The 24,762-nt window shown below is 54.4% G+C and overlaps 2 protein-coding genes across 4 annotated transcripts; both read right to left on the bottom strand.

The window, feature by feature from the left end:
• Positions 1-905: 905 nt before the first annotated feature.
• On the bottom strand, positions 906-7,745 carry LOC119253989 (cytochrome c oxidase subunit 4 isoform 2, mitochondrial). Of its 3 annotated transcripts, XM_037521208.2 has the most exons (6): positions 7,716-7,745; positions 7,011-7,066; positions 6,644-6,725; positions 4,920-5,084; positions 2,726-2,857; positions 906-1,163 (listed from the first exon to the last, which is right to left on the bottom strand). In XM_037521208.2, the coding sequence occupies exons 2-6, from the start codon at positions 7,011-7,013 to the stop codon at positions 1,027-1,029; spliced, it is 519 nt and encodes a 172-aa protein (XP_037377105.1). In that variant the 5' UTR covers positions 7,014-7,066; positions 7,716-7,745; the 3' UTR covers positions 906-1,026. The 3 variants fall into 3 exon arrangements, with proteins under 3 accessions (XP_037377105.1, XP_037377113.1, XP_037377109.1); XM_037521216.2 differs by lacking the exon at positions 7,011-7,066 and having other exon boundaries at positions 7,716-7,743; XM_037521212.2 differs by lacking the exons at positions 7,011-7,066; positions 7,716-7,745 and adding an exon at positions 6,955-7,004.
• A 13,749-nt stretch (positions 7,746-21,494) lies between these two features.
• ID1 (inhibitor of DNA binding 1) lies at positions 21,495-24,344 on the bottom strand. The gene is made up of 2 exons (XM_037521222.2): positions 23,837-24,344; positions 21,495-23,600 (listed from the first exon to the last, which is right to left on the bottom strand). The coding sequence occupies exons 1-2, from the start codon at positions 24,257-24,259 to the stop codon at positions 23,559-23,561; spliced, it is 465 nt and encodes a 154-aa protein (XP_037377119.1). The 5' UTR covers positions 24,260-24,344; the 3' UTR covers positions 21,495-23,558.
• Between the last annotated feature and the right edge of the window lie 418 nt (positions 24,345-24,762).

Raw genomic sequence — 24,762 nt, forward strand, 5'->3', positions numbered from 1 at the left:
CTCAGTAAATATTTGTTAATTAACTGTATAAAAGAATGTCCCTGCCTCTGCTCTGGCCATTCCCTCACGTGTAATGCCTTCCCTTCGGCATCCTGCTTTTCTTAATTGCTCCTATCCTTTAAGACTCACCCTTTGGGCCTCCCCGGTGGCGCAGCGGTTGAGCGCTGGGTTGCGAAGCTGCCCATAGCCTCTGCGGCGCCGGTTCGATCCCCGGCTGCTCCCCAGCCATCAGAGGAGGGTCCCACATGGCGCATAGACCTCTCCTGCCGCCCGCTGCTCCCCTCAGCAGTGTACTTCAGTCCTTCTGCCTGCTCTGCTCCCCGCTCTGGCTCTGGTGAATTCTCTCACCCTCCCGCGCTTCTGACTGTACCCAGTGCATGTATAAACAAACAAACAAACAAACAAACAAAAAAAGAACTGGTCACTAAAGTCTTTTAAAAAAAAAAAAAAGACTCACCCTTAAGATCTCCCTGGTGGCACAAGAGGTTAAGTCTGAGCACTATGAACTATCAGCAGCCACTGCAGCCAGAGTTAGATCCCCAGCCAGGGAGCTACCCACATGGCGCAACAGTCCTCTCCTGTCTCGCCCACTGCTCCCCTCAGCAGTGTATTTCAGTGGATCTGCCTGTTCTGCTCCCCACTCTGTCTCTGGTGAATCCTCTCACCCCATCCCCCACACCTCAGGACTACACCCCAGTTCTTGTATGCATAAATAAATAAAAATAAATCTTAAACAAAAAGAGAAGACTCAGCTTTAATCTGGACTCCTCCAGGAAGTCCTCCCTAATTCGTTGGGCTGGCAGCCCCTGGAAAGTGGCTTATCTTGCCCCTCATCCACTACATTGCCTAATTTGGAGTATAATGTAGGCTTTATAAAAGCCATAGAGGTAAAAACTGAGGTGGAGATTGAAGGCAGAAGAGAACAGGCCAGCTTTATTGGGGCTAAGGAGAGAGGAGGAGCCTCCATGGGCTCCGGGCAGGGAGGGCTGCAGGGAGGGCTGCAGGGAGAGCAGTGAGGATGAGGCATCACTTCTTCCACTCCTTCTTCTCATAGTCCCAGCGGGAGGCCAGGCCTTGCACGGGGTTGCCCTTCATGTCCAGGATGCGCTGCAGCTGCTGGGCCTTCCACTCATCCGTCAGGGTGATGGGCTTCTTAGGGAAAACTGCAGGGAGCATGGGGGAGGGGCAGGGTGGGCCAGGGCCCTGCCAGGGCCGCCCCTCCTGAACCAAGAGCTCCAGTCAAGGGTGGGGGCCTTGTACTGCAGAGCCCCCCTGGGGGCCCATCCCCTCTCTTCAACCTTCACTCTGGAGACCCCTGAGTTCTGATGCCAGCTCTGCCATAGTCTCACAGTGGGAAACAGGCCAAAGTCCTTCCCCTTTCTGAGTCTCAGTTTCCTCACCGGCTCTGTGATCCCCACGGTAATAAGCACTGATTTCAAGTCAGCCTGAATGCAAATCCCAGTGCCACACCCCCTTGCTTTGCGATCTGGAGCAAGTCCCTCCATCTTGCTGAGCCTCTGTTTCCTTTCCCTTCCCTCCCCTGGGTCCTATTCCGTAGGATTAGGGGGAGTGAATGAGTTGGCACTCTCTGGCAATTGGCGCAATGTGGGGCAAATATAAACACTTAATACATGGAAGCTACTAAATTATAATCACTGAATTTGCATTTCTAACACATTCTCAAGTGAAGCTGTCGGTTCAGGGACCAACATTTGAGAGTCACTCTTCTGTGATAATAAAGTCCACCCAGCTAAAGACTACATTTCCCAGCTTCCCCTTGGCTAGATAAGGTCATGTGATCATTTCTAGACAAAAGGTTGTGAGCAGAAGCGGTATGTGCAACTTCTGGAGCTTAAAGAGTAGTGTGTCGACCCTTTCCCTCTTCTTGGCTGCAGTGTTGGCTTTATGGCAGAAACTGGGCAGCCATCTTGTATGTCAAGAAGAAAGTTGTGGGCCTCCCCGGTGGCGCAAGGGGCTAAGTTTCAGCACTATCAAGCTATCGGCAGCCACTGCAGCACGAGTTAGGTCCCTGGCCAGGGAGATAACCCACATGGCACAGCCGACCTCTCCTGTCTTGCCCACTGCTCCCCTTAGCAGTGTATCTCAGTAGATCCATCTGTTCTGCTCCCCACTCTGTCTCTGGTAAATTGTCTCACCCCCACATTTCTGGTCTGCACCCCTGTTCTTGTATGCATAAATAAATAAAAATAAATTTAAAAAAAAGAAGAAAGTTACATGTTGAGGATAGCAGAGCAACAAGACAGAGGAGCCTAACATGGTGGTGTGTCTGTTTCCCCATACTAGATTGCTTCCTTGGCCTTTTTGGAGAGAGGCACAAACTCCTATCTCATTGAAGCTTTTGTATGTTGGGGATTCTCTGTTACAGCAGCTGAAACAATATACTGAAAAATTCACGTTAATAACAGCATGCGGTAATGATTCCACCCACGACAACATGCCAGGAAATGGCCTATAGCTCTCTCGTCAAATCCTCACAAGAACCCTGAAATGTGGACACTATTCCATTTCACAGGTAAGGAAATTGAGGTCCAGAGAAATAGAGTCCTCAAATTCCAACTCATGCAGCTATGCTCTGTCCTTCACCCTATACCTCTTTGGAGGACTTTTCAAAACTCTTCAGGTGAGTGCCAGCATAGAACCTGGCTGGTGGCTGCAGCCACAGGGCATGGCCCAGGGCTGCAGCCAGGTGAAGCATTGCACTCACCATAGATCCGCTGCCACCAGATCATTAGAGCTGTGAATCCAAAGAAGAAGAAGACGCAGCCCATCACTGTCTTCCACTCATTGGAGCGACGGTTCATCTCTGCGAAGGTCTCATGGAACTGGAGCCTGTACACTGGAGCCAGGGAGGTAGGCAAGAAGGAGACCCAGGTGCATCCATTCCAAGGACCCTGGGCCAACTCTTGGCCCCAGGGATCCCCAGCCTTCTCTTCTCTGCAGGAGGTGCAGTTCATTCAGCTAATTCTTAAACATCTGCTTATGTAAAGTGTGGCCAGGATTTGGTGACAGAGCAATGAATAAACCAGATGAAAATTGTGGGGGAGACAGCTGGCACATGCGTTAGACTGGGAGCAGGGCCTATTTTAGTGAGGGTGGCCACAGAAAGTCTCTGAGGAAGCAACACTGGAATTTAGGCTTGAAGAATCAAAGAAAGAGAGAGGCATCTAACAGTTACAAGAACATGCAAAGGCCCTAAGGCAAGAAGGAATTCAGGGCCTCCCTGGTGGCGCCAGGAGTTAAGACACAACCTATGAAGCTATCCGCAGCCACCGCAGCATGAGTTCAATCCCCCAGCCCACCAGGGAGCAACCCACAAAGCGCAGCAGACCTCTTGCTGCTCCCCTCAGCAGTGTACTTTGGTCAATCTGCCTGTTCTGTTCCCCGCTCTGTCTCTGGCAAATCCTCTCATCCCCCACACCTCTGGCCTGTACCCCAGTTCTTATATGCATAAATAAATAAATCTAAAAAAAAATGTGTGTGGCTCTTTCTCAGTACATAAATAAATACGAAAATAAATATCAAAGGAAGCAGAATGGCAGCAGAATTCCTTGGGGAGTGGAACTGTTTTTGGTTTTGGCAAGACCCTTGGGGGGGGCAGTTCAGATTGAGGCAATGAGATCAAACATCAGCAGTGTGGATTCCCAGAGGGCAAGGGCTGTGGTGGGAGGGGCTCTGGGAGAGGAGAAGAAGCAATAAGCTGTGAGGAAGCCAGGCCAGCAGCAAGTGAGGCCAAAGGCCCCGGCCCGGCCTTGTCTTGTGGTCAGAGTCAGTTGTTTGCTGAGCTCTGAGGCCTTCTAATAACTCGCCAAGGTCCCCCCAAGTCTTCAGTATGGAGAGTGGTGTGACAGCTAAGAGGGCACCCCTGGTGCCAGTTCGTAGGGTCCACCTCCTACCTCCTCCACTCTGCAGCTGTGCTGCCCTCCTCAGTGACTCACAGCCCTGAGCCTTCGCCCCTCAAAGGTGAGCAAATGAGAGAAACTGTATCCACAGCAGCACCACTGCCTGGTGAGCGGGGCATCTGGCTGTGTGCGTGTCATATTGGGAAAATAGAGAAATCCATTTCTGAAATGAATGGAGAGAGGGAGGCCGAGCGGCTGCAGAGACTGCGAGGCAGGAATAACCTGAGAGGGCTGGAAATGCCGACTCACAGGGGCAAGGCTGGGACTGGTGCCCTCACAGCTGTATTCCCCGGGCCCAGCACAGGAGGGGGTGCTCCAGTCTGGAGAGGCTGAATGAATGTGAGAGGACTGAGCCTCTCCCCACCAGGGCCCCCCTGCAATGCTGGAGGTGAGCCTGGATTCCCTGTCTGTCTCATCAAAGAGTCGGCCTGGGGCACCTTCTGGTGGGCAGGGTTTCAGTTTAAATATCCTCCGGCTCCCAGGATGAGGCCGCTGCCCCTGGCCACCTCTGCTGCCTTTCCCTGCTCAGCCCCCCACACGCTGGTGATACCCAAGACCCTCTGGGCTTTCTTGCTCCCACATCCTCCCTGGTGCTGATCTCACCGCCTGGCAGCACCCTCCCCCTCAACCCCTGCCCCAAGGCCAGCTGAATACACCCCCCTCCACTGGAAGGCCCGTGAGGATTTCATCTCCCTTCCTTTTGGGCCCTCACAGTCCCTTGAGTACCCCTCACTCTTGCCAAGATTCTGTATTACAGTTATCTGGGTCTGGGTTGATTCCCCCATGGGGCTGGGGCACCCTGAGAGCAGGAGCCATGGAGGTAACTCAGTTCTGCGGCCCGAGCTCCGGGCTATCAAAGGACAGACGAATGGATTTACCCTCAGCTACACATCTGGGCGTCTGGGGATTTCGGGCTGTCTTGGTGGGGGCCCTCCTGGCCCACCCTCTACCCCCTGACAGCCACCCAGCCCGCTCTCCCCCACCAGCCCCCCAACCTACAGGCCACCTTCTCAGCATGGCTCAGCTGGGTCCAGCTGCCCTTCTCCTTCTCCTTCAGGGCCCGCTGCTCGGCGCTGAGCTCCGTGCAGAAGGGCTCGTCCGGCATGGGGTAGGAGCGCTGGGCGTGGAAGTTGGTGTAGGGGGGCATCTTCCCTTGCCTGTGAGCTGTGGGCACAAGGGAGGAGCTGAGTCCAGGCTGCCCTGGCTGTCCCAGCTCTAACCAAATATGTAGCAGGAGGGCCTCCCTGGTGGCGCAGCGGTTGAGCGCTGGGTTGCGAAGCTGCGCGCGGCCTCTGCGGCGCCGGTTCGATCCCCGGCTGCTCCCCGGCCACCAGAGGAGGGTCCCACATGGCGCGCAGACCTCTCCTGCCGCCCGCTGCTCCCCTCAGCAGTGTGCTTCGGTCCTTCTGCCTGCTCTGCTCCCCGCTCTGGCTCTGGTGAATTCTCTCGCCCTCCCGCGCTTCTGACTGTACCCAGTGCATGTATAAACAACAAAAACAAACAAACAAACCAGCAAACAAATAAATAAAGCATGCCTCTATAAAAAAAAAAAAAAAAAAAAAAACAAATATGTAGCAGGAGGCGACAGTTTTTGAGCATTTACTATGTGCCGAGAGCCACGCTAAGGCCCTCTGGGGAATGACTCATTTGTTCCAAGGTGACTCGGAGCCAGCAAGAAGGAGCAAGGGCCGGGCTGCAAGTGAGCCTCTCGGACCTCAAAGCCCATGTTCTCTGGGAAGTCATGAGGTGAGGAGGCCCAGGGTCAGTGAGGTGAGCCTGAGGTGACAGATGCAAAACTTCTCTACAAACTGTGAAGCGCTGTCCACACACCTTTGGTGAATGGCCCTGGGCATGGCTTTGGGGTCAGCAGGGTCTGAGTTGTTCCACCCAGGGCTTCAACAAGCTCTTCCTTTTACTGTGCTTCAGTGCCCTTATCTGGAGAGTGGGCATAAGAGGGTCTACCTCACCAAAAGCATTATTCATAAGTAATGCTGGTAAGCAGAGGTGGGCTTGACTTGCTGGCATTCCTAGGTTTCCCCGATGCCTGTCTGGAGGCCTCCAGGTGGGTGCGCAGGGTGCCCAGGACAAGACTGGGTCTCCGGGAAGCTTCTGCTTATTGTCACCAGAGATGCCCAGAGGAGGGCATTGGCACCACCTTGCTGGGACAGCCCTGGAACTGCTTTGGGCAAGAAGTCCTAGGTCTCTCAGCCTCTGTTCATTCACCGAGAAGTGGAGCGTCCACCTCACCTGGCTGTTGTGAAGTCTGGATGTGTTCATCTGTGTAAAACGCTTGTCACAGCTCGGGATACACAGTACGGGCTTGATAAATACTATCCTTGCTATTCTCCTGAGGGTGAGAAATGCCCTCTGCTCCCCAGCTAGGGTCTCTCCTGGTTTAGGCCTCTTCTAACTAGAACTGATTACACGATCTCGAAAGGGCTCACGGTTCTGTCAGCAACCTCCACATTAGGACACGAAGGGTTTCGGGGCCCAGGGTTTGAAGGTCAGGCCAGGAGGAAACTTGGGATGCAAAGGTTGCTGTCTGCTTGCCCCGTGGGCCCCTCTTCCTGGAGCACCGTGACCCAGGACCAAGGACCGGGGACCCAGGGAATGGTTTCAGGGTCAGCCCAGGGCAGCACAGGCTGTGGCAAGTGGCAGTCCACAGACAGGACCCCTACTTCCAGCCTTGGAGTTGGGGAGGAGAGGGGGTGTCCAGTACTTACCTGGGCCTCCTGGGTTGTGTATCCCTCGAATTCCAAGTCCTCCTTTCTTCAGCACCAAACTCCAGGTGGCTCTGAAGAACATCTTGGGGGGGTGTGTGGATGAGTTCTTCCCCCTTCCCCCCCCGCCAAGTTGCCCCCTGTCTGCAACGCTCAGGGCTCAACCAAGAAACGGGCTTTCATAGAGCGATCCCAGGACTTCAGAGTCACCCTTATGCTCCGGACCCTTCCAATTTTGTCTGCTATCCCTATAGGCGGAGAGGGTACCCTAGACATTTAGCGCCCCCTCCCTCCTGGGAGGGACCTCAACTCACCGCCTTCAGTGGGAGGAGGTCTAACCCTAAGGGGTCTGGTTCCAGCCCCAGCTCACCATGGTCAGGGTGGGGAAACCTCCTTCAGTCGCTTGTCCCACCGGAGGAACTGGAACTGGGTGGGATCCAGATAGGGAGGGAGCGGTCCTGGGACGGCTTCTCTCCCCAGCAGGGCCATCTGCCAAGGGCTCTGCACAGGCCTCAAGTTCTGGCCCCCACCCCTTCCCCACTAATTGGCTGCCTACGTGCTGGGAGCCGGCTCTGCTGGATCTGGTGAAGGAAGGGGACAGGCTGAGCCCAACCCCCACCCCAGGAAGTCCCAGGGTCTGGCATCCCATGGGGTGGGGGGCAGGGAACGGAGAGGAGCTTTAGAGGAAGACAAGAACCAAACTGGGTTAGTGAGAGACAGAGGAACACACATCTGGGAAGAGGGAGGGGGATCCCATGTCAGAGAAAGGGCCCCCACATCGGGGGAAAGAAGCACCCAGTAATTAGAGAGGGAAAGGGCATATGGTATGGGGTAACTGGGAGGGGGCCCCATATCTGGGAAGCAGGGGCTCCCCATCAGTGATCAATGGGTAAGAAAGCCCCATGTATCAGAGAGGGAGCGGTAATCTGCATCTGGGGAGAGATGGCAGCCACACAAGGGCGGCTCCTCAGCTCTGACTGGCAGCGGGGAGCCCACCCAACCCTCTTCTGTGGCAGGGCCCACCCACCTACTCACTCACTCACTCACTCACTCACTCACTCACTCACTCACTCACCTCCCAGCTCAGTGGCAGCTCTGCCCAGCCTCTGCCCAGCCAGGATTAACCAAGAGCCCGCCCAGGGATTAACAGAAAACAGACTGAGGAGTGACCAGAGAGCTGGTGCTGCCCCTACCGCCCGCTGCCTCTCCCAGGGCCGCCCCTGCCCTGCATGGGAACGTCCTGCCCCCAAGGGCTTAGGAGCATCCCTGGGGGAAAAGACTGCAGAGTAGGTCCCTGCTTCAGTCTCCCCTCTGAAGACCCCAGCTGACAGCATCCTGGGCCTCAGCTTTCTGTGCGTGTGGGCTGGCCCAGCCCTCTGAGTTGGGCAGTCCGAGAAGCTGGAGCTTGCTGCCTCCAAACCTTTGCTCATTGCTTTTCTTTCCATCTGGAATGCTCTCTTATGACCTTTACAAACCCAAGACTTGCTGTAGGGTAAGGAAAAATGTCAGGCTTTTCTGCCCTCCCGCCATCAGGATAGATGAGGGATCCTTGCGGGCCTGAATGCATGCCTGACGGCGGCCACCTGGAGTAGGGGGTGGGCGTAGGTCGATGGGATTCACCTGGGCTAAGAGACTGGTTTACAAGGGTGGCGCAGCAGCGTGCAGTGCGGTGGGGGTGCGGTGGCGTGCACGGAGGAGTGTGGTGACTACGAACAACGGTGAAGAGCACGTGGCTGCTAGAACCGTTCATAAACCTACCCCGGATGGGTTGGTTGCGTTACAATTGGCGAAAGTCGGCGAGATGATCCATGCAGACGGGAATGGAGCCCTCCGAAGACCTGAGGGACTAAGGAGTAACAGACTGTGTTTCCCCGTGACGACGCTGGAGGCGTCATGACAGCACAGGAGAGGGACAAGGTCCGGGAGCTGCGGGACGAGACCGCGCGTGGAAGAGGCATCCGAGAGGACCAGCCAACGACCCCTGAGGCAGCAAGAATCATCACCAGGGAAGAGAGAACCACGATTCGGAGCTCGCTGGTGCTGATGGCAGAGAGAGGCCTAATGGACTTGGACTGATGAACTTGGACTGACAATCCCGCCAGAAGGTGGAGGAACCTTGGCAGGTTGTTACATTTTTGGGGCCCTGGGGGAGGATGCTATTGTTTGTACACCCCAGGAGATGGGAATCTGGGGGTGGCCAGTGGGCCTAGATGGCCAAAAGCAGCCTGTGCATGCCCAGCAGCCAGGCGGAGGAGAAAAGCCAACTGAGAAGGCAAAAGCTGGTGCTATGCTGAGTTTGGGAGCCCTGAGTGGCTGCTAAGCACTGTGTAAGTTGAGGAAGGCCAGTGAGTCTCGTAAAATCACCTGTGGGTGATGCCCTGCTCGTTCTCCAGTGAGGGTGAGGCGCTGAGGAATCCGTCCTTGGGGGATGGGTGGGGAACATGGCTTGGGGTGGAGCCCAAGCTGAAGAGGGGACCCAAGAGAGGCCGCATGTAGAGTTTGGATCCCCGACCCATGTGCTTGTGCAGTGGGTTGGCCTGAGTGCAGGGGTCTGCGTGTCGCATTGGTGGCTATGAAGGCTGAATGTTGGAGCGGCTGCAGACAGAAACCCTGAGGGTTGGGCGATTACCCCCAAAGAGAAGAGAATCCCCAATCCAGAAGTGAGTGCATCCTGGGGGTGGATGCTGTGTGTGGCTTATAGCCAAGATTACAGCCAGAGAAGGTCAGGAAGCCTGATGGCTCCTGGCATGTGACAGAGATGTCTGAGTGATTTCCCCTCCCTCGTATGAGCAGTGCCTTCAGCAGCAGATGTGGTGGATCATCTGTTGGTACCAATAATTGTCTTTTGCCACTAGATTGTTGCCCTGCCTGGACTTATTTGTATTCTGTTGTATTTTGTTATATTGTGATGTATTTCATTTACTTTCGTGGGCCATGGCTGCAGTGTTCATATTGCCAAGAGACATGTGTTTATGACTTGTATATAGAGACTGATAAAGACCTCTCCTGCCGCCCGCTGCTCCCCTCAGCAGTGTACTTCGGTCCTTCTGTCTGCTCTGCTCCCCGCTCTGGCTCTGGTGATCTCTCACCCTCCCGTGCTTCTGACTGTACCCAGTGCTTGTATAAATAAATAATAAATAAATAAATCTTAAAAAAAAACAAAACTATTTGGCAGAAAACCCTGAAGGGGTGGACTGTAGGGTAAGGAAAAATGTCAGGCTTTTCTGCCCTCCCGCCATCAGGTTAGATGATGGATCCTTGCGGTCCTGAGTGCATGCCTGATGGCGGGCACCTGGAAGTAGGGTGTGGGCATAGGTAGATGGGATTCACCTGGGCAAAGACTGGGCTTTTAAGGGTGGCGTCAGGGGGATGCCAGCAGCAGCAGAAGCCGAGAGAGAAACAGAGAATGCCGGAGAGCCCAGATAGAGTGAAAACTTGCTGGGGGCTGGGAGGCCTGCCAGCCCTCCAACACCCCTACCTGCCATATGCCTGGCAAATCTATTTTTTTTAAGATTTATTTATTTATACAAGCACTGGGAACAGTCAGAAGCACGGGAGGGTGAGAGAATCCACCACAGCCAGAGTGGGAACAGAACAGGCAGACTGACGAAGTACACTGCTGAGGGGAGCAGCGGGCGCGACAGGAGAGGTCTGCACACCATGTGGGACCCTCCTCCGGTGGCCGGGGAGCAGCCAGGGATCGAACCAGCGCTACAGAGGCTGCAGGCAGCTTCGCAACCCATTGCTCAACTACTGCGCCACCGAGGAGGCCCTGCCTGGTAAATCTTAATAAAAGACCTGCAAAAAGCCACTGAGGACTCTGACTCCTCCTTTACCTGGCCTGCTGGATCATAGAAAACCTGCTCAGTGGTCATTCCTGACCTTATACTTGCCAACCATTCAGTCCATGCCCAAAGCATCCTGCTCCAGGAAGGTTACATGTATCTTGGAGCTGGTCTGTGGTGGATGATCTGACTCCCATGTCCCATTGGTGAAAAAGCTGCCCTAGAGCTTTTTCTGGAGTTCAAAACTTAGCTGTGTGACCTTCAACAAATGGCTTAACCCCTCTGAGCATCTGTTTCCTTTTTTTTTTAAAGATTTATTTACTTATGCATACAAGAACTGGGGTATAGGCCAGAGGTGTGGGAGGGTGAGAGGATTCACCAGAGACAGAGCAGGGAACAGAACAGGCAGATAGACCAAAGTACACTGCTGAGGGGAGCAGCGGGCAAGATAGGAGAGGTCTGCTGCGCCATGTGGGTTGCTCCCTGGCCAGCTCATGCTGCAGAGGCTGAAGACAGCTTCATAGGTTGTGTCTTAACCCCTTGCACCACCAAGGAGGCCCGCACCTGTTTTCTTTTTATGAAAAGGAGTTAATGATAGTTTCTACTTCACATGACTCTTGTAAAAATTAAGTCAATAGAAAACACATTCAGTACATGTATTCTAGATGTATTTGTTAAGGCTATTACAGCTGACAGTTATTGTCTGTTGCTTACCAGGTTAAGTGCATGGAGATATACAGCCAAACAAACCTAAAATAGTTCTGCCCTTTCAAGGTTTATAACCCAGTTCCCAGCAGAGAGAAAGGCCTGCACAAAGGCCCCCAGAGAGGACAACACAGGCGCAACAAAAAAAGAGACCATCTTGACCAGAGTGTAAGTGGCAAAGGGGAGCATTGGCGAGGGAATGGACTACCAGGCAGGGCCTCATAGACCATGGTGAGGATCTTGGATTTTATTCTAAAAATGAGAAGCCACCAAAGGTAAGTAGGGGAGTGATGTGGTTAAATGGAGCAGAGCATGAGTTCAGTAAATGTGGCCTGGGATTAGAATACTGGTGGTGGGGCCTCCCTGGTGGCGCAAGGGGTTAAGCACAGCACTATAAAGCTATCTGCAGCCACTGCCGCAGGAGTTCCATCCCCGGCTGGCCAAGGAACAACCCACATGGCACAGCAGACATCTCCTATCTTGCCCTCTGTTCCCCTCAGCAGTGTATTTCGTCAGTCTGCCTGTTCTGTTCCCCAATCTGTCTCTGGTGAATCCTCTCACCCACCTGCATCTCTGGCCTGTACCCCAGCTCCTGTATGTATAAATAAATAAATCTTTTTTTAAAAAAAAGAATACTGATGGTGGACTAATGAATGAAGGCTATGGGTCCCTTCCTTAGCCTGGGACCCAAAATTTCTAAGCCACCCAGCTCTGGGCCATTTGGTGGGTCCAGCCCCTCCCCCCCACACACACACACATCCATCCTATAGCTCAGAGAGGATATAGAAACCACTCCAGCCAGTGTCTAGAGGGAGGACAGATGAGTCTAGAAGGGCAGGGAAAGACCCTAGATTGGACAGGATCTAATCACCTCAACTCCCTACTTCAGCAGCAACTCACGCAAAGGAGTTGCCCAGCTCTCCAAGGGGCCCCCGGCTGCCAGCATTAGCCTTGCAGGGTCCAGAGCCCCCTAGTGGTTACTCCTGGGAGCTGCTCCTCCCCCTTGGGCAGGACCAAGAGAATTCCAGATTTAAGAGGTCCCCAAAAGGACCACCTTACTTGCTGGCAGCTGATGTGGGTGTCCTGAAGAGTAACTCTGGACAGAGGGCAAGGGAAGACCCTGCTTTAGGCAACTAAGGGGAGAGCACTTGAGTCTTGCTCGCCTTTTCCAGGGTAAGCAGGCAGAGGCCGTGGGAGTAAGGGACTGATGTGTGTTGGGCTCTACCACCTGCACACTGGGTGGCCAGGCAACGCCATTCCTGGGCCTGCCCCCATCTCTCACAGGCCCACAAAGGAAAGGCATCTGGGCACAGTAGTCTCTGTTCTGCCTGACCTCTCCCACGGCCCCCCTCTGTGGGAACCCAGATGTAGGGTGATGCTGTGATAAGGGACATCTGTAGAGGACGTCAGCCGCCAGGGCTGAGGGCTATGGGTGGAAGGCTGGCCCCTAGCAGCTCAAGTCAATATAGGGCAGTCGGACGACCGTCTTTGGGGCCATGCGGATCAGTGTCCAGAGGTCCCAAACCTGGGAGTAGATGAGCTCTCCCACAGGCAGGTCACTCAGGGGTCCCAGGGCCGAGGAGTCTTCTCCAAGAGTCTTGGTGAACACGAGAGAAGTTTCTGGATGGGGCCTTACAGGCCGCCGATGGCCAGGGGCCCCAAGTGTGAACACAGGCTAAGATTGGGGAAACAGCAGAGAGGGCGGGCCAAAGGAATTCTGCCCTGAGGCTCCCGTTTCCAGTGGGAGCCTGAGTGGGGGAGGGGCAACTCGCCCTCATTTCGTCAGCCCCAGGGAGCCCCCAAGCCACGTCTACATCCTGCCAGCACCACCCAGTCCAGGCTCCAGTTTACAGCTCCGATCTCCCATCCCCAAAGGGATGCTGCGTGAGTCCCAGGCCTCTGGCAGGACCTGAAAGCGAAAGTAGAAAAAGAAGTTGGACAAAGCGTCACACGCCCCGCGACCCCAGTCCCTCCGGAGCCGAAGGCGCACCCCAAGGGGAAGGGGTGCGGCAGGGGGTGTTCCGGGGCGGGAGCGCAGGGGCGGTCCAGGTGAGCGCACGTGGGCGGGGCTGGCATAGGTGGGGTTCTCGGGTCAGGATCCCGCCCAGGAGCGCCCCGGGGTACCCAGGGGGCGGGCCAGCGGGGGGCGCGGCCGGGTGGCGGGCAGGGGGTGGCCGGGGACGGGGGGGCGCTACCTGAAACCGCGGGGGCGGGAGCTGGCGCGCGGGCGCGGCGGGGCGCGGTGGTTCCGGAACGCTGAGGCCCGCTGGGTCACCGGGGCAGCCCCGGCCCGGAGCGCGTCGCGCGGGGACCCTCCGAGGGCCAGTCCCGACAGCCCCGGGCAAGTGCGGACCGGCCGGCCGCGGGGAGGCGATGCTGAACCACCGCAGCCACCGGGACGGGCGCTGGCGGCGAGGCTCCCCGCCCGGGACCGACCCTGGGGCGCGGCCAGGACGCGGACGGCGGCCGGGGCCGTGGAAGAGGGACCACTGCGGGTCGGCCTGACCCCTCCTTGCTGCGCCCCCACCCCCAGCAGACGCCCTTGGAGGAAGGGGCAGGGCGGAGGGAGGGTGCTGCTGGTGCCTGCCGGCGGGGACCGCGTCTGGCCCCTCTTCTGGGCCGCGAGCAGTGGGAGCTCCGGTGCTGGGCAGGAAAGGAGCCCCTCGCGAAGCCCCCTACTGGGGACGCGTCCACCTCAATCGCTCGGCCCCCATGTCGCCCTCGCCCGGGGGTGGCAGGGGGCCGCCTTCGCTGGCCTCCGGGCGCTCCAGGGCCCCACCTTGCCCGTCGGGTCTGCTCTAGTCCCGCCCCCGCACGGCAAAGGCCCCTCCCTAGCCCTGCTTTTCAAGTCTTGGGGTGGGGGGGGCACATCACGCCCCAGCCAGGTCCCCGCCCTGTCCGCCACTCCCGCCCGATGGCTTATTTAAAAGTGTGATGTTGGGCCTCCCCCGTGGTGCAGTGGTTGAGCACTGGGCTGTGAAGCTACCTGCAGCCTCTGCAGCACCTGTTCGATCCCCGGCCACTGGAGAGGGTCCCACGTGGTGCACAGACCTCTCCTGCCGTGCCATGCCTGCTGCTCCCCACAGCAGGATACTTTGTTGATCTGCCTGCTCTGCTCCCTGCTCTGGCTCTGGTGAATTCTCTCACCCTCCTATGCTTCTGACTGTACCCAGTGCTTGTATAAATAAATAAATAAATCTTTAAAAAATATATTTAAAAAAAAAAAAAATAAAAGTGTGATGTTTAGTTTACAAATTGGGGGGGCGGGCCCCCAATTGGGAGGTTTTTCCAGTTGTCTTTTAGTTCTTAGTTTCTAGTTTCGTTCCATTATGACCCAAGAACATACTTTATTTACATCAATTAAATTTCTAAGAATGTGTCAATGTAAAAGACCCGAATATGGTGTCTCTCTGTGACTGTCCCAGGTTTACCCGAAAAGAACTAGTCCCCTGCGACTGCTAGGAGGGATTCTCTGTAAAGGCCAGTTAGGTCAAGTTGTGGTCGAGAGGGCTGCTCATATGTTCATATCCTTGCTGGATTTCTGTTTTATGAATTACAGAAAGAGCAGTGCTATAGTCACCAGTATAATTGGGATTTTATTTCTCCTTTCAGATCTACCTGCTTGATATATTTAGGAGCTTTGTTGATAAGCTCAGCGTTGGTGACACACTCAAGATTATAACGGCTTGGTGAATAAGCCGTTAATCATTACATAATGTCCCTCTTCATCCTGCTGGTTTTCTTGTTCTGGTCTACTCTATTATCAACATAACATAGTCTTTCCCTTTTTTTTTTAAATAAGAGATTTATTTCTTATTTATTCATACAAGAACTGGGGTACAGGCCAGAGGTGTGGGGGGGGTGGTGAGAGGATTCACTAGAGACTGAGTGGAGAACAGAACAGGCAGATTGACTGAAATACACTGCTGAGGGGAGCAACTGCAGAGTCAGGAGAGGTCTGCTGCACCATGTGGGTTTGCTCCCTGGTGGGGTATCAATTTCATGCTGCAGTGTCTGGCAATTGCTTAATAGTGCTGAGACTTTAAACCCTGTGCCACTAGGGAGGCCCAGTCTTTCTAACTTTTTAAAAATTAGTGTTTCTCTTATATATCTTTCTGCATCCTTTTAAGCCACCTGAATGATTATATTTAAAGTGGACTTCAAGGGGCCTCCCTGGTGCCTCAAGGGGTTAATTAAGCACAGCACTATGAAGCCATCCACAGCCTCTGCAGACAAGTTCGATCCCCAGCTGGCCAGGGAGAAACCCACATGGCAAGGCAGACCTCTCCTATCTCGCCCACTGCTCCCCTCAGCAGTGTATTTCAGTCTGTCTGCCTGTTCTGTCCCCACTCTGTCTCTGGTGAATCCTCTCACCACCCCACATCTCTGGTCTGTACCCCAGCTCTTGTATGCATAAATAAATAAATCTTAAAAAAAAATAAATAAGGTGGACTTCAAGCAGGTTGCATATAATTGGCTTTTTTTTTTTTGCCTTTGTTTTACTTAGTTTTTGTTACCATCCAAGAATTACTCTCTTTTATTTGTTTATATAATAATTGGTAGGTTTGGGGGCCTCCCTGGTGGCACAAGGGGTTAAGTCTCAGCTCTATGAAGCTATCTACAGCCACTGCAGCAGGAGTTCCATCCCAGGCCAGGGAGCTAACCCACATGGCTCAGCAGACCTCACCTGTCTCGCCAGCTGCTCCCCTCAACAGTATATTTCAGGGCCTCCCTGGTGGCGCAAGGGGTTAAGCACAGCGCTATGAAGCAATCTGCAGCCTCTGCAGCACGATTTAGATTCCCTGCCAGGGAGAAACCTACATGGCACAGTAGACCTCTCCTGCTTTGTTCCCTGCTCCCCTCAGCAGTGTATTTCAGTTGATCTGCCTGTTCTGTTCCCCACTCCGTCTCTGGTGAATCCTCTCACCTCCCACATCTCTGGCCTGTACCCCAGCTCTTGTATGCACAAATAAATAAACTTTTTAAAAAAACCAGCATATTTCAATAGATCTGACTGTTTTGCTCCCCACTCTGTCTCTGGTGAATCCTCATACCTCCCTCCCCGCACCTCTGGCCTACACCTGAGTTCTTGTGTGCATAAATAAATAAAATAAATCTTTTAAAAAAATATTTTTTTAAAAACGCACACTTAGCTTTTGAGTGTCTATTTAGTGTTAGTAATTTACACCTCAATTAGAACATAGAAATATTACAACCATCTAGATGCCTTTACCTTCTCTCCTTTTTGTTAAAGTTGTCATATGGAATTATATCAACAGTCATTGAAATACCCCAGAAAATATTATGATTATTGCTTTCAAATTATATATATATGTGTGTGTGTGTGTGTGTATGTATGTATATATAAACCCTAACACTGGGCACATCCTGTGATATAGCCCACACGCTCACACATGTTCACTGGGAGATGTGTACAAGGACATTCAGAGCAGGACCATTAATAATAGCAAAAACTATGAAACAACCCAAAGGTCATCAACAGATGATTAGGTAACTAATCACATGATGCAATAGTAGACAGCTGTGAGAGGCCAGAACGGAGGCCGCACACACCAACAGGGATGACTCCCTGCCATTCACACTGCCTGAGAAAAATGAGTGGTGGTGTGGGGGGGCCTCCCTGGTGGTGCAAAGTCTCAGCCCTATCAAGCTATTGATCCCAGCCAGGAAGCTATTGCTTCCCCAGATGGCACGCAGACCTCTCCTGTCTTCCTGCTGCTCCCCTCAACAGTGTATTTCATTAGATCTGCCTGTTCTGCTCCCCATTCTGTCTCTGGTGAATCCTTTCACCCCCTCACCTCTGACCTAAACCCCAGTTCTTGTATGTGTAAATAAATAAAAAATAAAATAAAATCTTTTAAAAAAAAAAAAGAAAAACGCGTGATGGAAAATTGCAGTGTATGATCCTGTATATATATATATATCAATAAATCAAGTAAAATTAAGCAATAGAGCATTTAAGGATGCATAGGTGTTCAAATACAGAGATACAGTCACACATCAGACACATTTAAATACTTTCTATGCTCACAGCTCTGACTGCAGTTTCGAGATATTCCGCCAGAGGTCGCCAAGATTCCAGCCTCCACGGCCCTCGGGATGAAGCTCTGGTTTCTCGCCAGCGCTGGCGCAATCCCTGATGTTCCCGGCAGGGGGCGCCAGTAACCGGAGGCAGACTGGAACGTCCAGGGCGCTCACGTTTGCTGAGTTTTGTGAGCGAGCTCAGCCACCTTGGACCACCCAACCCTTTCCTGCTGCTGGGTCTCAAACTGTTTAATCAAAATAGACACAACCCGGGTCTCAAATTGAAGAAATGAAAAGCACCCGTAGGCACGACTCTCTTCTGCCTTCTGCAGCGGGCCTTCAAGCTTGGAGCCTGCTGCATTCCTCTGAGTGCCCAGGAGGAACCTAGGATTTTGCAATCTAGGCCCAGGGCTTTTGCAAATTTTACAAAAACACACATACCAAAAAATAGGAACATGTTTTTCGGCCTCTCCAAATAAAGAGCCTTCAAGTTTAAACTTCACTAATTTTTTTTTTTTTTAAGATTTATTTATTTATTTATACAAGCACTGGGTACAGTCAGAAGCGCGGGAGGGTGAGAGAATTCACCAGAGCCAGAGCAGGGAGCAGAACAGGCAGAAGGACCGAAGTACACTGCTGAGGGGAGCAGCGGGCGGCAGGAGAGGTCTGCGCGCCATGCAGGACCCTCCTCCGGAGGCCGGGGAGCAGCCGGGGATCGAACCGGCGCCACAGAGGCTGCGGCCAACTTCGCAACCCAGTGCTCAACCGCTGCGCCACCGGGGAGGCCCTAAACTTCAATAATTTTTAAAAGATTTAAAATTAGGGCCCTCCCTGTAGGAGCAGGGGTTAAAGATAGCTATCAAGCTTTTGTCAGCCACTACAGCAACAGTTTTGATCCCTAGCCAGGGAGCTGACCCCCATGGCGCATCAGACCTCTCCTGTCTCACTGGCTGCTCCCCTCACCAGTGTATTTCAGTAGATCTGCCTGTTCTGCTCCCCACACTCTCTGGTGAATCCTCTCACCGCCCCCCACCACCACCTCTGGCTTACACCCCAGTTCTTGTACGTATAAACAAATAAATCTTTTTTTTTTTTTAAAGATTTATTTATTTTACAAGCACCGGGTACAGTCAGAAGCGCGGGAAGGTGAGAGAATTCACCAGAGCCAGAGTGGGGAGCAGAACAGGCAGGCCGATGAAATACACTGCTGAGGGGAGCAGCGGGCACGCCAGGAGAGGTCTGTTGCGCCATGTGGGACCCTTGCCAGCGGCCGGGGATTGAACTGGCGCTGCGGAGGCTGCGGGCAGCTTCGCAGCCCAGCGCTCAACCGCTGCGCCACCAGGGGAGGCCCTAAATAAATAAATCTTTAAAAAAAAAATTTAAATTAGGGGGGAAAAAAAGAAAACTTTGGTCACTCCAAGATAAATCCGCCTCTGATTATACACATACGAATTTATTTACTGTCTATCTTATTCCACTACAACATAAGTTCCAAGTGGGCAAGGATCTTTATCTAAATTGTTAGCTCCTTGAACCGGCTTCCTGGCACGTCTAGGAGTTCGATAACTATTTGGTGAATGAACCAGTTGGGGCTGGTAGAATTTTCCAGGTAGACATGACAATGGCGCGTCACCCAGAGCTGGAGGAGTGAATGGGTTGGGATGATGTCACTGAAACCTCAGAACAGGGACTGTAACACCCATTTTCAAGATGAGGACGCCAAGGGCCAGGGAGGTGAAGCAAATGCTACTCAAAAGTGGCACAGGGCCTAGAACCGGCCTTCTCTCCCCTCCCCTCCCCACAGCTACCCTCCTCCCTCCCCTTCCTCCCTCCCCCCTTGCGTAAGGCCCCTGATGCAACCCTGTACTGGCCCAGGCCCCCCTCTTGGGGGCAGTGCTGGGAAAAAGTTTTTGCAAGAGCTGGGGCAGGAAGCACCCGCCTAGGTGGGTCCCGGGAAGATAAGGGTAGCCCGCCCCTGGTGCGCCTCCAGGCCTTCTGGTTTCCTCTCATCCCTTCCCTTTCCGGGAAAGCCGTGCTGCCCGGACCCCTGGCCTGGCCCTGACTCACTGCCTTTCTGCCTGCCAAACCTGGATCCCAGGCCTGCAAGATACTGGAAAGCCCTGCAGTGTGTGACCCTGGCCAGCAGGGAGCCTTCTCCTGCCTGCAGTTCCTGGAGTTCAGTAAAAGTAGCTCTCAGGAAGAAAAGTTATGTATGACCCAGCCTTAGTCTCTGAAGGCAAAATGTAGAGGGTTCCTTGGGCACCCTACCCCATCCCAGGAAGCCAACTTTGAAGTCTGGGTGTGACTCATATTGGCAGATGTAGGGTTGGTGTTTGTGTGTGAAGCACTCTTGACCCCTGTGCAGGCACAGTGTGTATCTGGAGGTCAGGGCCCTGTGACCCCTCCGCCCCCAAGATAGAGGCAGACATTTCCAGTTTGGATAGTCTCTACCTGGTTCAAGACTTGTGCTCAGCTGTGTGACCTTCCCTCAGGACCGAATCCCAGGGACCTGGCCAGGACAGCTTAGAGGTTGAGGGACCCAGTGCCACTTCTATGTTTTGAGGCCCTAGTTAGATTTTTTATTTTATTTATTTTTTCAAAGATTTATTTATTTATGCATAAAAGAACTGGGGTGTAGGCCAGAGGTGCAGGCTGTGTGTGTGAAAGGATTCACCAGAGACAGAGTGGGAGGCAGAACAGAGGATCTACTGAAATACACTGCTGAGGGGAGCAGCAGGCTAGACAGGAGAGGCCTGCTGCATCAAGGGGGTCAGCTCCCAAGCTGAGCATGGAACTCATGCTGCAGTGGCTGCCAATAGCTTCCTAGTGCTGAGGCTTTAACCCTTGCACCACCAGAGAGGCCTGTCTAGTTAGAATACTTTAAAACTAAGATTTGCTAAGATTTGGACTGCAAAAAGTGGTAAAGTAATTCCTGGTTTATGTGCTTAAAACAAAAATATATAATACCAGGTATGATTTAAATTAGAAATAAGATAAAAAGGCCCACCTGGGGGTCCTGGGGGACCGTGAATGCTCTGGTAAGTCTCCTTAGGGGCAGCCCAGTTTCCGGAAAGTCCTCTTAGGCAACATCCTCTAATGTTCTCTTTCCTCATCTAAAAAGTAGAAAGAGCAACCGGCCCACCTGATGAAAGGATTCCTTCAGTGAGTGCTCAAAACAATGGACACCTACACACACTAAGTGTCTGTGTGAGGCAGTCACTAGTGCTAAGCTTTTGCGACCATGGGACCCCCGAGGATGAAACTGGAACCCATTTTTCAGATGAGAAAACAGAGGCTCAGCTGAAATGAGGACATCAGGCTGAGTCCGAAGCTGTGTTCCCCCAGCCTTGCTACTAAAATGTTATCTTGTCGCTCCTGCTGTTTAACCGAGTGCACCATAACCGAGTGCACCACAATTGTGGGAAGGGTTAGATGCACGAACTGTCTAGCACGAAACAAGCCCTCTGTGAGTGTTCTTAAATAAACACTGCAAGCGTCGGGTCCACAGCCATGGAGAGGCTGGGTCCGATGGCCAGAAAACTTTCTCCTGATGTTTCTGTGCCTCAGCAGAGAGCCCTGTGGGAGGGGTTGAGGCTTTAATGATTTCCCAAAGAGGGTTGAAAGGAATAGGGTTTTGCGTGCCTGTCTACACACACACACACACACACACACACACACACACACACACACACACACACACACACACACACACACACACACACACACACTCTCTCTCTCTCTCAAGCCCCCCCCCTCCACCCCTCGGCCTCTGCCCCCCGCCCCCCTCCGAGGCCGGGAGTCTCTTATGCAAGCCGCCGGCGCCCGCCGGTTCCCAGGCCGGCTGCAGCTGCGGGCGGAGGGGCAGGGCGGGGGCGGCGCTGTTTGTCTAGCGCGGCCGTGCCAAAGGCGGCGGGCCCCAGACAGCCAGGCGCCTCCGTACACCTGGGGATGCTCAGGTTAAATAGCTCCGCATTCCTCGGGCCCAGCTGATGGAAACGCTCCCAGGCCGCCGCCGAGCCGGCCTCCAGATGGGCTGGGCCCGGGCCAAAGGGGAAAAGAGGGAAACGTGGAGTCCAGAGTGTGCCTAAATGGCGGGGGAGGTGGCCCGGCCCCGCACCGGCCCTTCCTCCCCGGGGAAAAGGCCCCGCGGGGCAGGAGTCCGCGCGGGACACGCCCCCGCCCCCGTGGGTGGGCTGGCCGGCGGGGGCGCGCGGGGCGGGAGGGGCGCACACGTGTGCCTCTGACGACACTTCAAGGACACACAGGCGACAATTAATAGTGCTAATTTATAGCTATCAAACGCTGCGTGCTAAGTGCTCCACCGCGCTATTCTCTACAACAATTATGTGGCGTTAATGCTATAAAACAGCAGCCGGGTGGGGAGTATCAAAGGACATAATTTACCTATAAATATTATGTTCTTTGATAAAGTTCATAATGTGTTTGGGGAGGGTCTGGTTCCTGGCTTGGTGCGCAATAGATGATAATCTTTAATTTTTTGTTGTTCATTCCCTCCGAGCCTCAGTTTCTTCTGTTGTAAACCCGGGATCAGAATCCTGCCCTGAACCCCAAGGCAATCCCTGAAATCCTTTATGTAGAGGGTTGAGCAGGGTCAGGCTGGTGGTACTAGGTGCTATTTATTTTTCTTTTATTTGTTGAAAGTGCATTAATAGTCCTTACCCTCTGCTGGCAAGTTCTTTGCCCTTCCTGGGACTCGGTTTCTCCAAGTTATATGCCAGAGCCAACCAGTAGGGCTACTTGAGGGCTAGTGACCCCAGGACCTGACAATTGCCCAGACGGCTGGTATTGAACTGTGAAGAGGATCTGCCTGAACAGCTGCCCTCTCCTCGACTCCAGACCAGGAATGCCAACCAATCTGCAGAACGATTACACACTTAGACCAGCCCAATGTGGTTCTGCAGCCCTGATACACAAGCCCATCCATCAAGCCAGACCCATGCAGAGATGTCCACCACATTCAGGCAGACACACAAGCCCAAACAGCTGGAGGCTGCACACTTATCTGCAGCACACATGTGCTCACATTTGCCTTTCTGCATACACCCCTGTGCATATCGTGCATATCCTCACCGACACACCCAAGTCTGTACACAGATGACCCAACCCCATTCGAGTTTGGGGGGCACTACCAGTTCACTCATGTCACATATACAGGCCCAGACCCACTTGCACCGCCCCCCCCCCCATGAGTGCAAACTCGCATGCCCAGGCAGATAGGTCTTCGCCAATGACACCTTTTTCCTGCTCAGGAGCTACAGACTGGCCCACGCCTCCGCAGAGCCCACACAGGAGCCCAGGGGGTAAGAGAGGTTAGTGTGAGCTGCTGGCATAGCCAAGCCAGGGGGAGGGGGCCGAATCCGGACCCAGAGCAGGTGGCCCGGCAGCTGTGCCCAGGCTGGCCCTGCCAACATGCTCACCCACTTGGACAAGCTGGGAGCCCCAGGGCAGCCTGCTGGGATCCAAGGTTAGGCTGGCCTATCAGGGAGACACCTCCTACTGGGGAATGGGGCGATATTAGCCCGGGCTCAAACTGCAGCTTTGGGCAAGCCCCTTTTCTCTGGGTCTCACTTCCCCCACCTCTCCGCAAAGATGCAGGTGGCCTAGTGACCTGCTTCTCCCACTTCAATGGTTTATTGAATAGTCCACCCAGAGGGGGCCGTGGCAGGTTGATCTGCATTTTAACAACCTCCCCAGGTGACCCAGATGGCCCCAGGACCACTTTAGGAAACCCTAGAGGTCTAGAGGATTAATTTTATGACTCTGGGGAGCAGGGAAATGGCCAGGGATGGGGAAAAGAATACTTTAAAGACACCGGAAACACTCATTTCAGGTCGGCAAAGTGACAGTCCAGATGTAACCCTCCCGTCCCCTTCCTTCCAGCACCAGCTGCGACAGAATGGGGGGGTGGTCACCCTCAGCCCAGCCCCCTCAATCCGAGAAGTCACTGCAACTTTACCACCATCTAAAGTATTTGTTTAATAACAACAACAAAAAAACCCCCCACAGAACTATTGTAAAACAATATTTTCAGTCGGTGATCATTGTAATATACAATACAAAGCAATTAATTTCCTCAGAAATCTGAGAAGCACCAAACGTGACCATTTTTTAAAATGTCTGCTTTTCAAAAAATAGAAACAAACGGGGGAAATACCCCCAAGTCTCTGGTGACTGATAGGTGTGGAGGTGGGTCGCCTGCCCAGTCAGTCCCCAGCGCCGGGCTGGATCCAGCAAGTCCGGGATGGCCTCGGATCTCAGTCCTGTTCCTCCCCGGCAACCTCGACGCGCCTGGAGGCTCAGAGAGCGCTTATTCCTGCCGGCCCCAGGAGGGCTGGGCTCCGCGGGTGCCAGGCGGGGGCACTTCAGCGACACAAGATGCGATCGTCCGCCGGAACACACGCCGCCTGTGAAAGCGAGAGCGGGAGAGGTGAGGCGTGAGCGGGGCTGAGACGGGGCCGCAAGCCCACCTCCCCCGAGAGGCACGAAGCGGGAGCGCTTTTCCCACCTCCCTGGGCATCACCGCCTAATCCCGAGCCCGAAAGGCTCGGGCGGACCTAGGGCCAAGCCCCCGCGCCCCCTCTAGGCCTCAGTTTCCCTACTTGGAGAAGGGAGCTCATCTCGTGCAGAGCTCGGACCTCACCTCGGCCGCCAGCGCGCTGATCTCGCCGTTGAGGGTGCTGAGCGGGGCCCGCGCGGGGAGCCCCCGGGCCCCGGGCGTTCCGACTTGGGATTCGGACCTCAGCTCCGACTCCAGGTCCCAGATGTAGTCGATGACGTGCTGCAGGATCTCCACCTTGCTCACCTTGCGGTTCTGGGGCAGGGTGGGCACCAGCTCCTTGAGGCGCGAGTAGCAGCCGTTCATGTCGTAGAGCAGAACGTTCACCTGCGGCTCGTCCAGCAGGGCGGGCAGGCGCGAACCCGCGCCCCCCGCGCAGCGCGAGATGGCCACGCTCTGCTCCGACAGGCAGCGCACCACCTCGCCCGCGCCGCCCGCGGCCTTGCCCGCCTTCAGGGAGCAGCTGGGGCCCGCGGCGGCCGCGGCGCTGCCACTGGCGACCTTCATGGTTTTCCCGCTGGGGTGAGAGAAGAGGCGACGCGGGCGGGCGGGGCCAGAGGACGCGCGGGGAGAGCTGCGGCGCTGGCAACACGCGAGGACAACTCCGGCGCCGGGGCCCTGCGGCCACTATTTATACAGACACTGCGGGGGCGGGGCCAGACGTTTAAAAGCGACCAATGGGCGGCAGGGAGGCGTGGCTTGAGCGCTTCTGCGTCCCGCCTCCTGCTCGGCGCTCACCCTCGCCTGCGGGGCAGGGAGGGAGACTCGGGGCTCCTGGGCCGAGAAGGAGGGAGGGCTCGGGGCCGGGCGGGGGGCCGAGGCGAGGGCTGCCTCGGGCTCCTCGGGAAGGAGGCTACACCGGTATTGCTCTTAGCGAAAAGACTTCAAAAATCAGTTTTCGGGCCTCCCTGGTGGTGCAAGGGGTTAAGACGCAACGTATGAAGCTAAGCACAGCCTCTGCAAGCACAAGTTCGATCCCCGGCTGGGGAGTAGCCCACGTGGCGCAGCAG

This window comes from Talpa occidentalis, unplaced genomic scaffold (genome assembly GCF_014898055.3).
Source record: "Talpa occidentalis isolate TD23 unplaced genomic scaffold, MPIMG_talOcc4v2.1 talOcc4.10, whole genome shotgun sequence".
In the NCBI taxonomy this organism is placed as follows: domain Eukaryota; kingdom Metazoa; phylum Chordata; class Mammalia; order Eulipotyphla; family Talpidae; genus Talpa; species Talpa occidentalis.

What these genes read in the sequence shown, in the direction of transcription:
- LOC119253989 (XM_037521208.2), bottom strand. An exon ending in ACACAACCCAGGAGGCCCAG is followed by an intron (nt 5,085 to 6,643) that starts GTAAGTACTGGA and finishes TTGTGCCCACAG; the next exon opens with CTCACAGGCAAGGGAAGATG. An exon ending in CTGGTGGCAGCGGATCTATG is followed by an intron (nt 1,164 to 2,725) that starts GTGAGTGCAATG and finishes TGCTCCCTGCAG; the next exon opens with TTTTCCCTAAGAAGCCCATC.
- ID1 (XM_037521222.2), bottom strand. Translation starts at nt 24,259, where the DNA reads ATGAAGGTCGCCAGTGGCAGCGCCGCGGCCGCCGCGGGCCCCAGCTGC. An exon ending in TCAGCGCGCTGGCGGCCGAG is followed by an intron (nt 23,601 to 23,836) that starts GTGAGGTCCGAG and finishes TCGCTTTCACAG; the next exon opens with GCGGCGTGTGTTCCGGCGGA.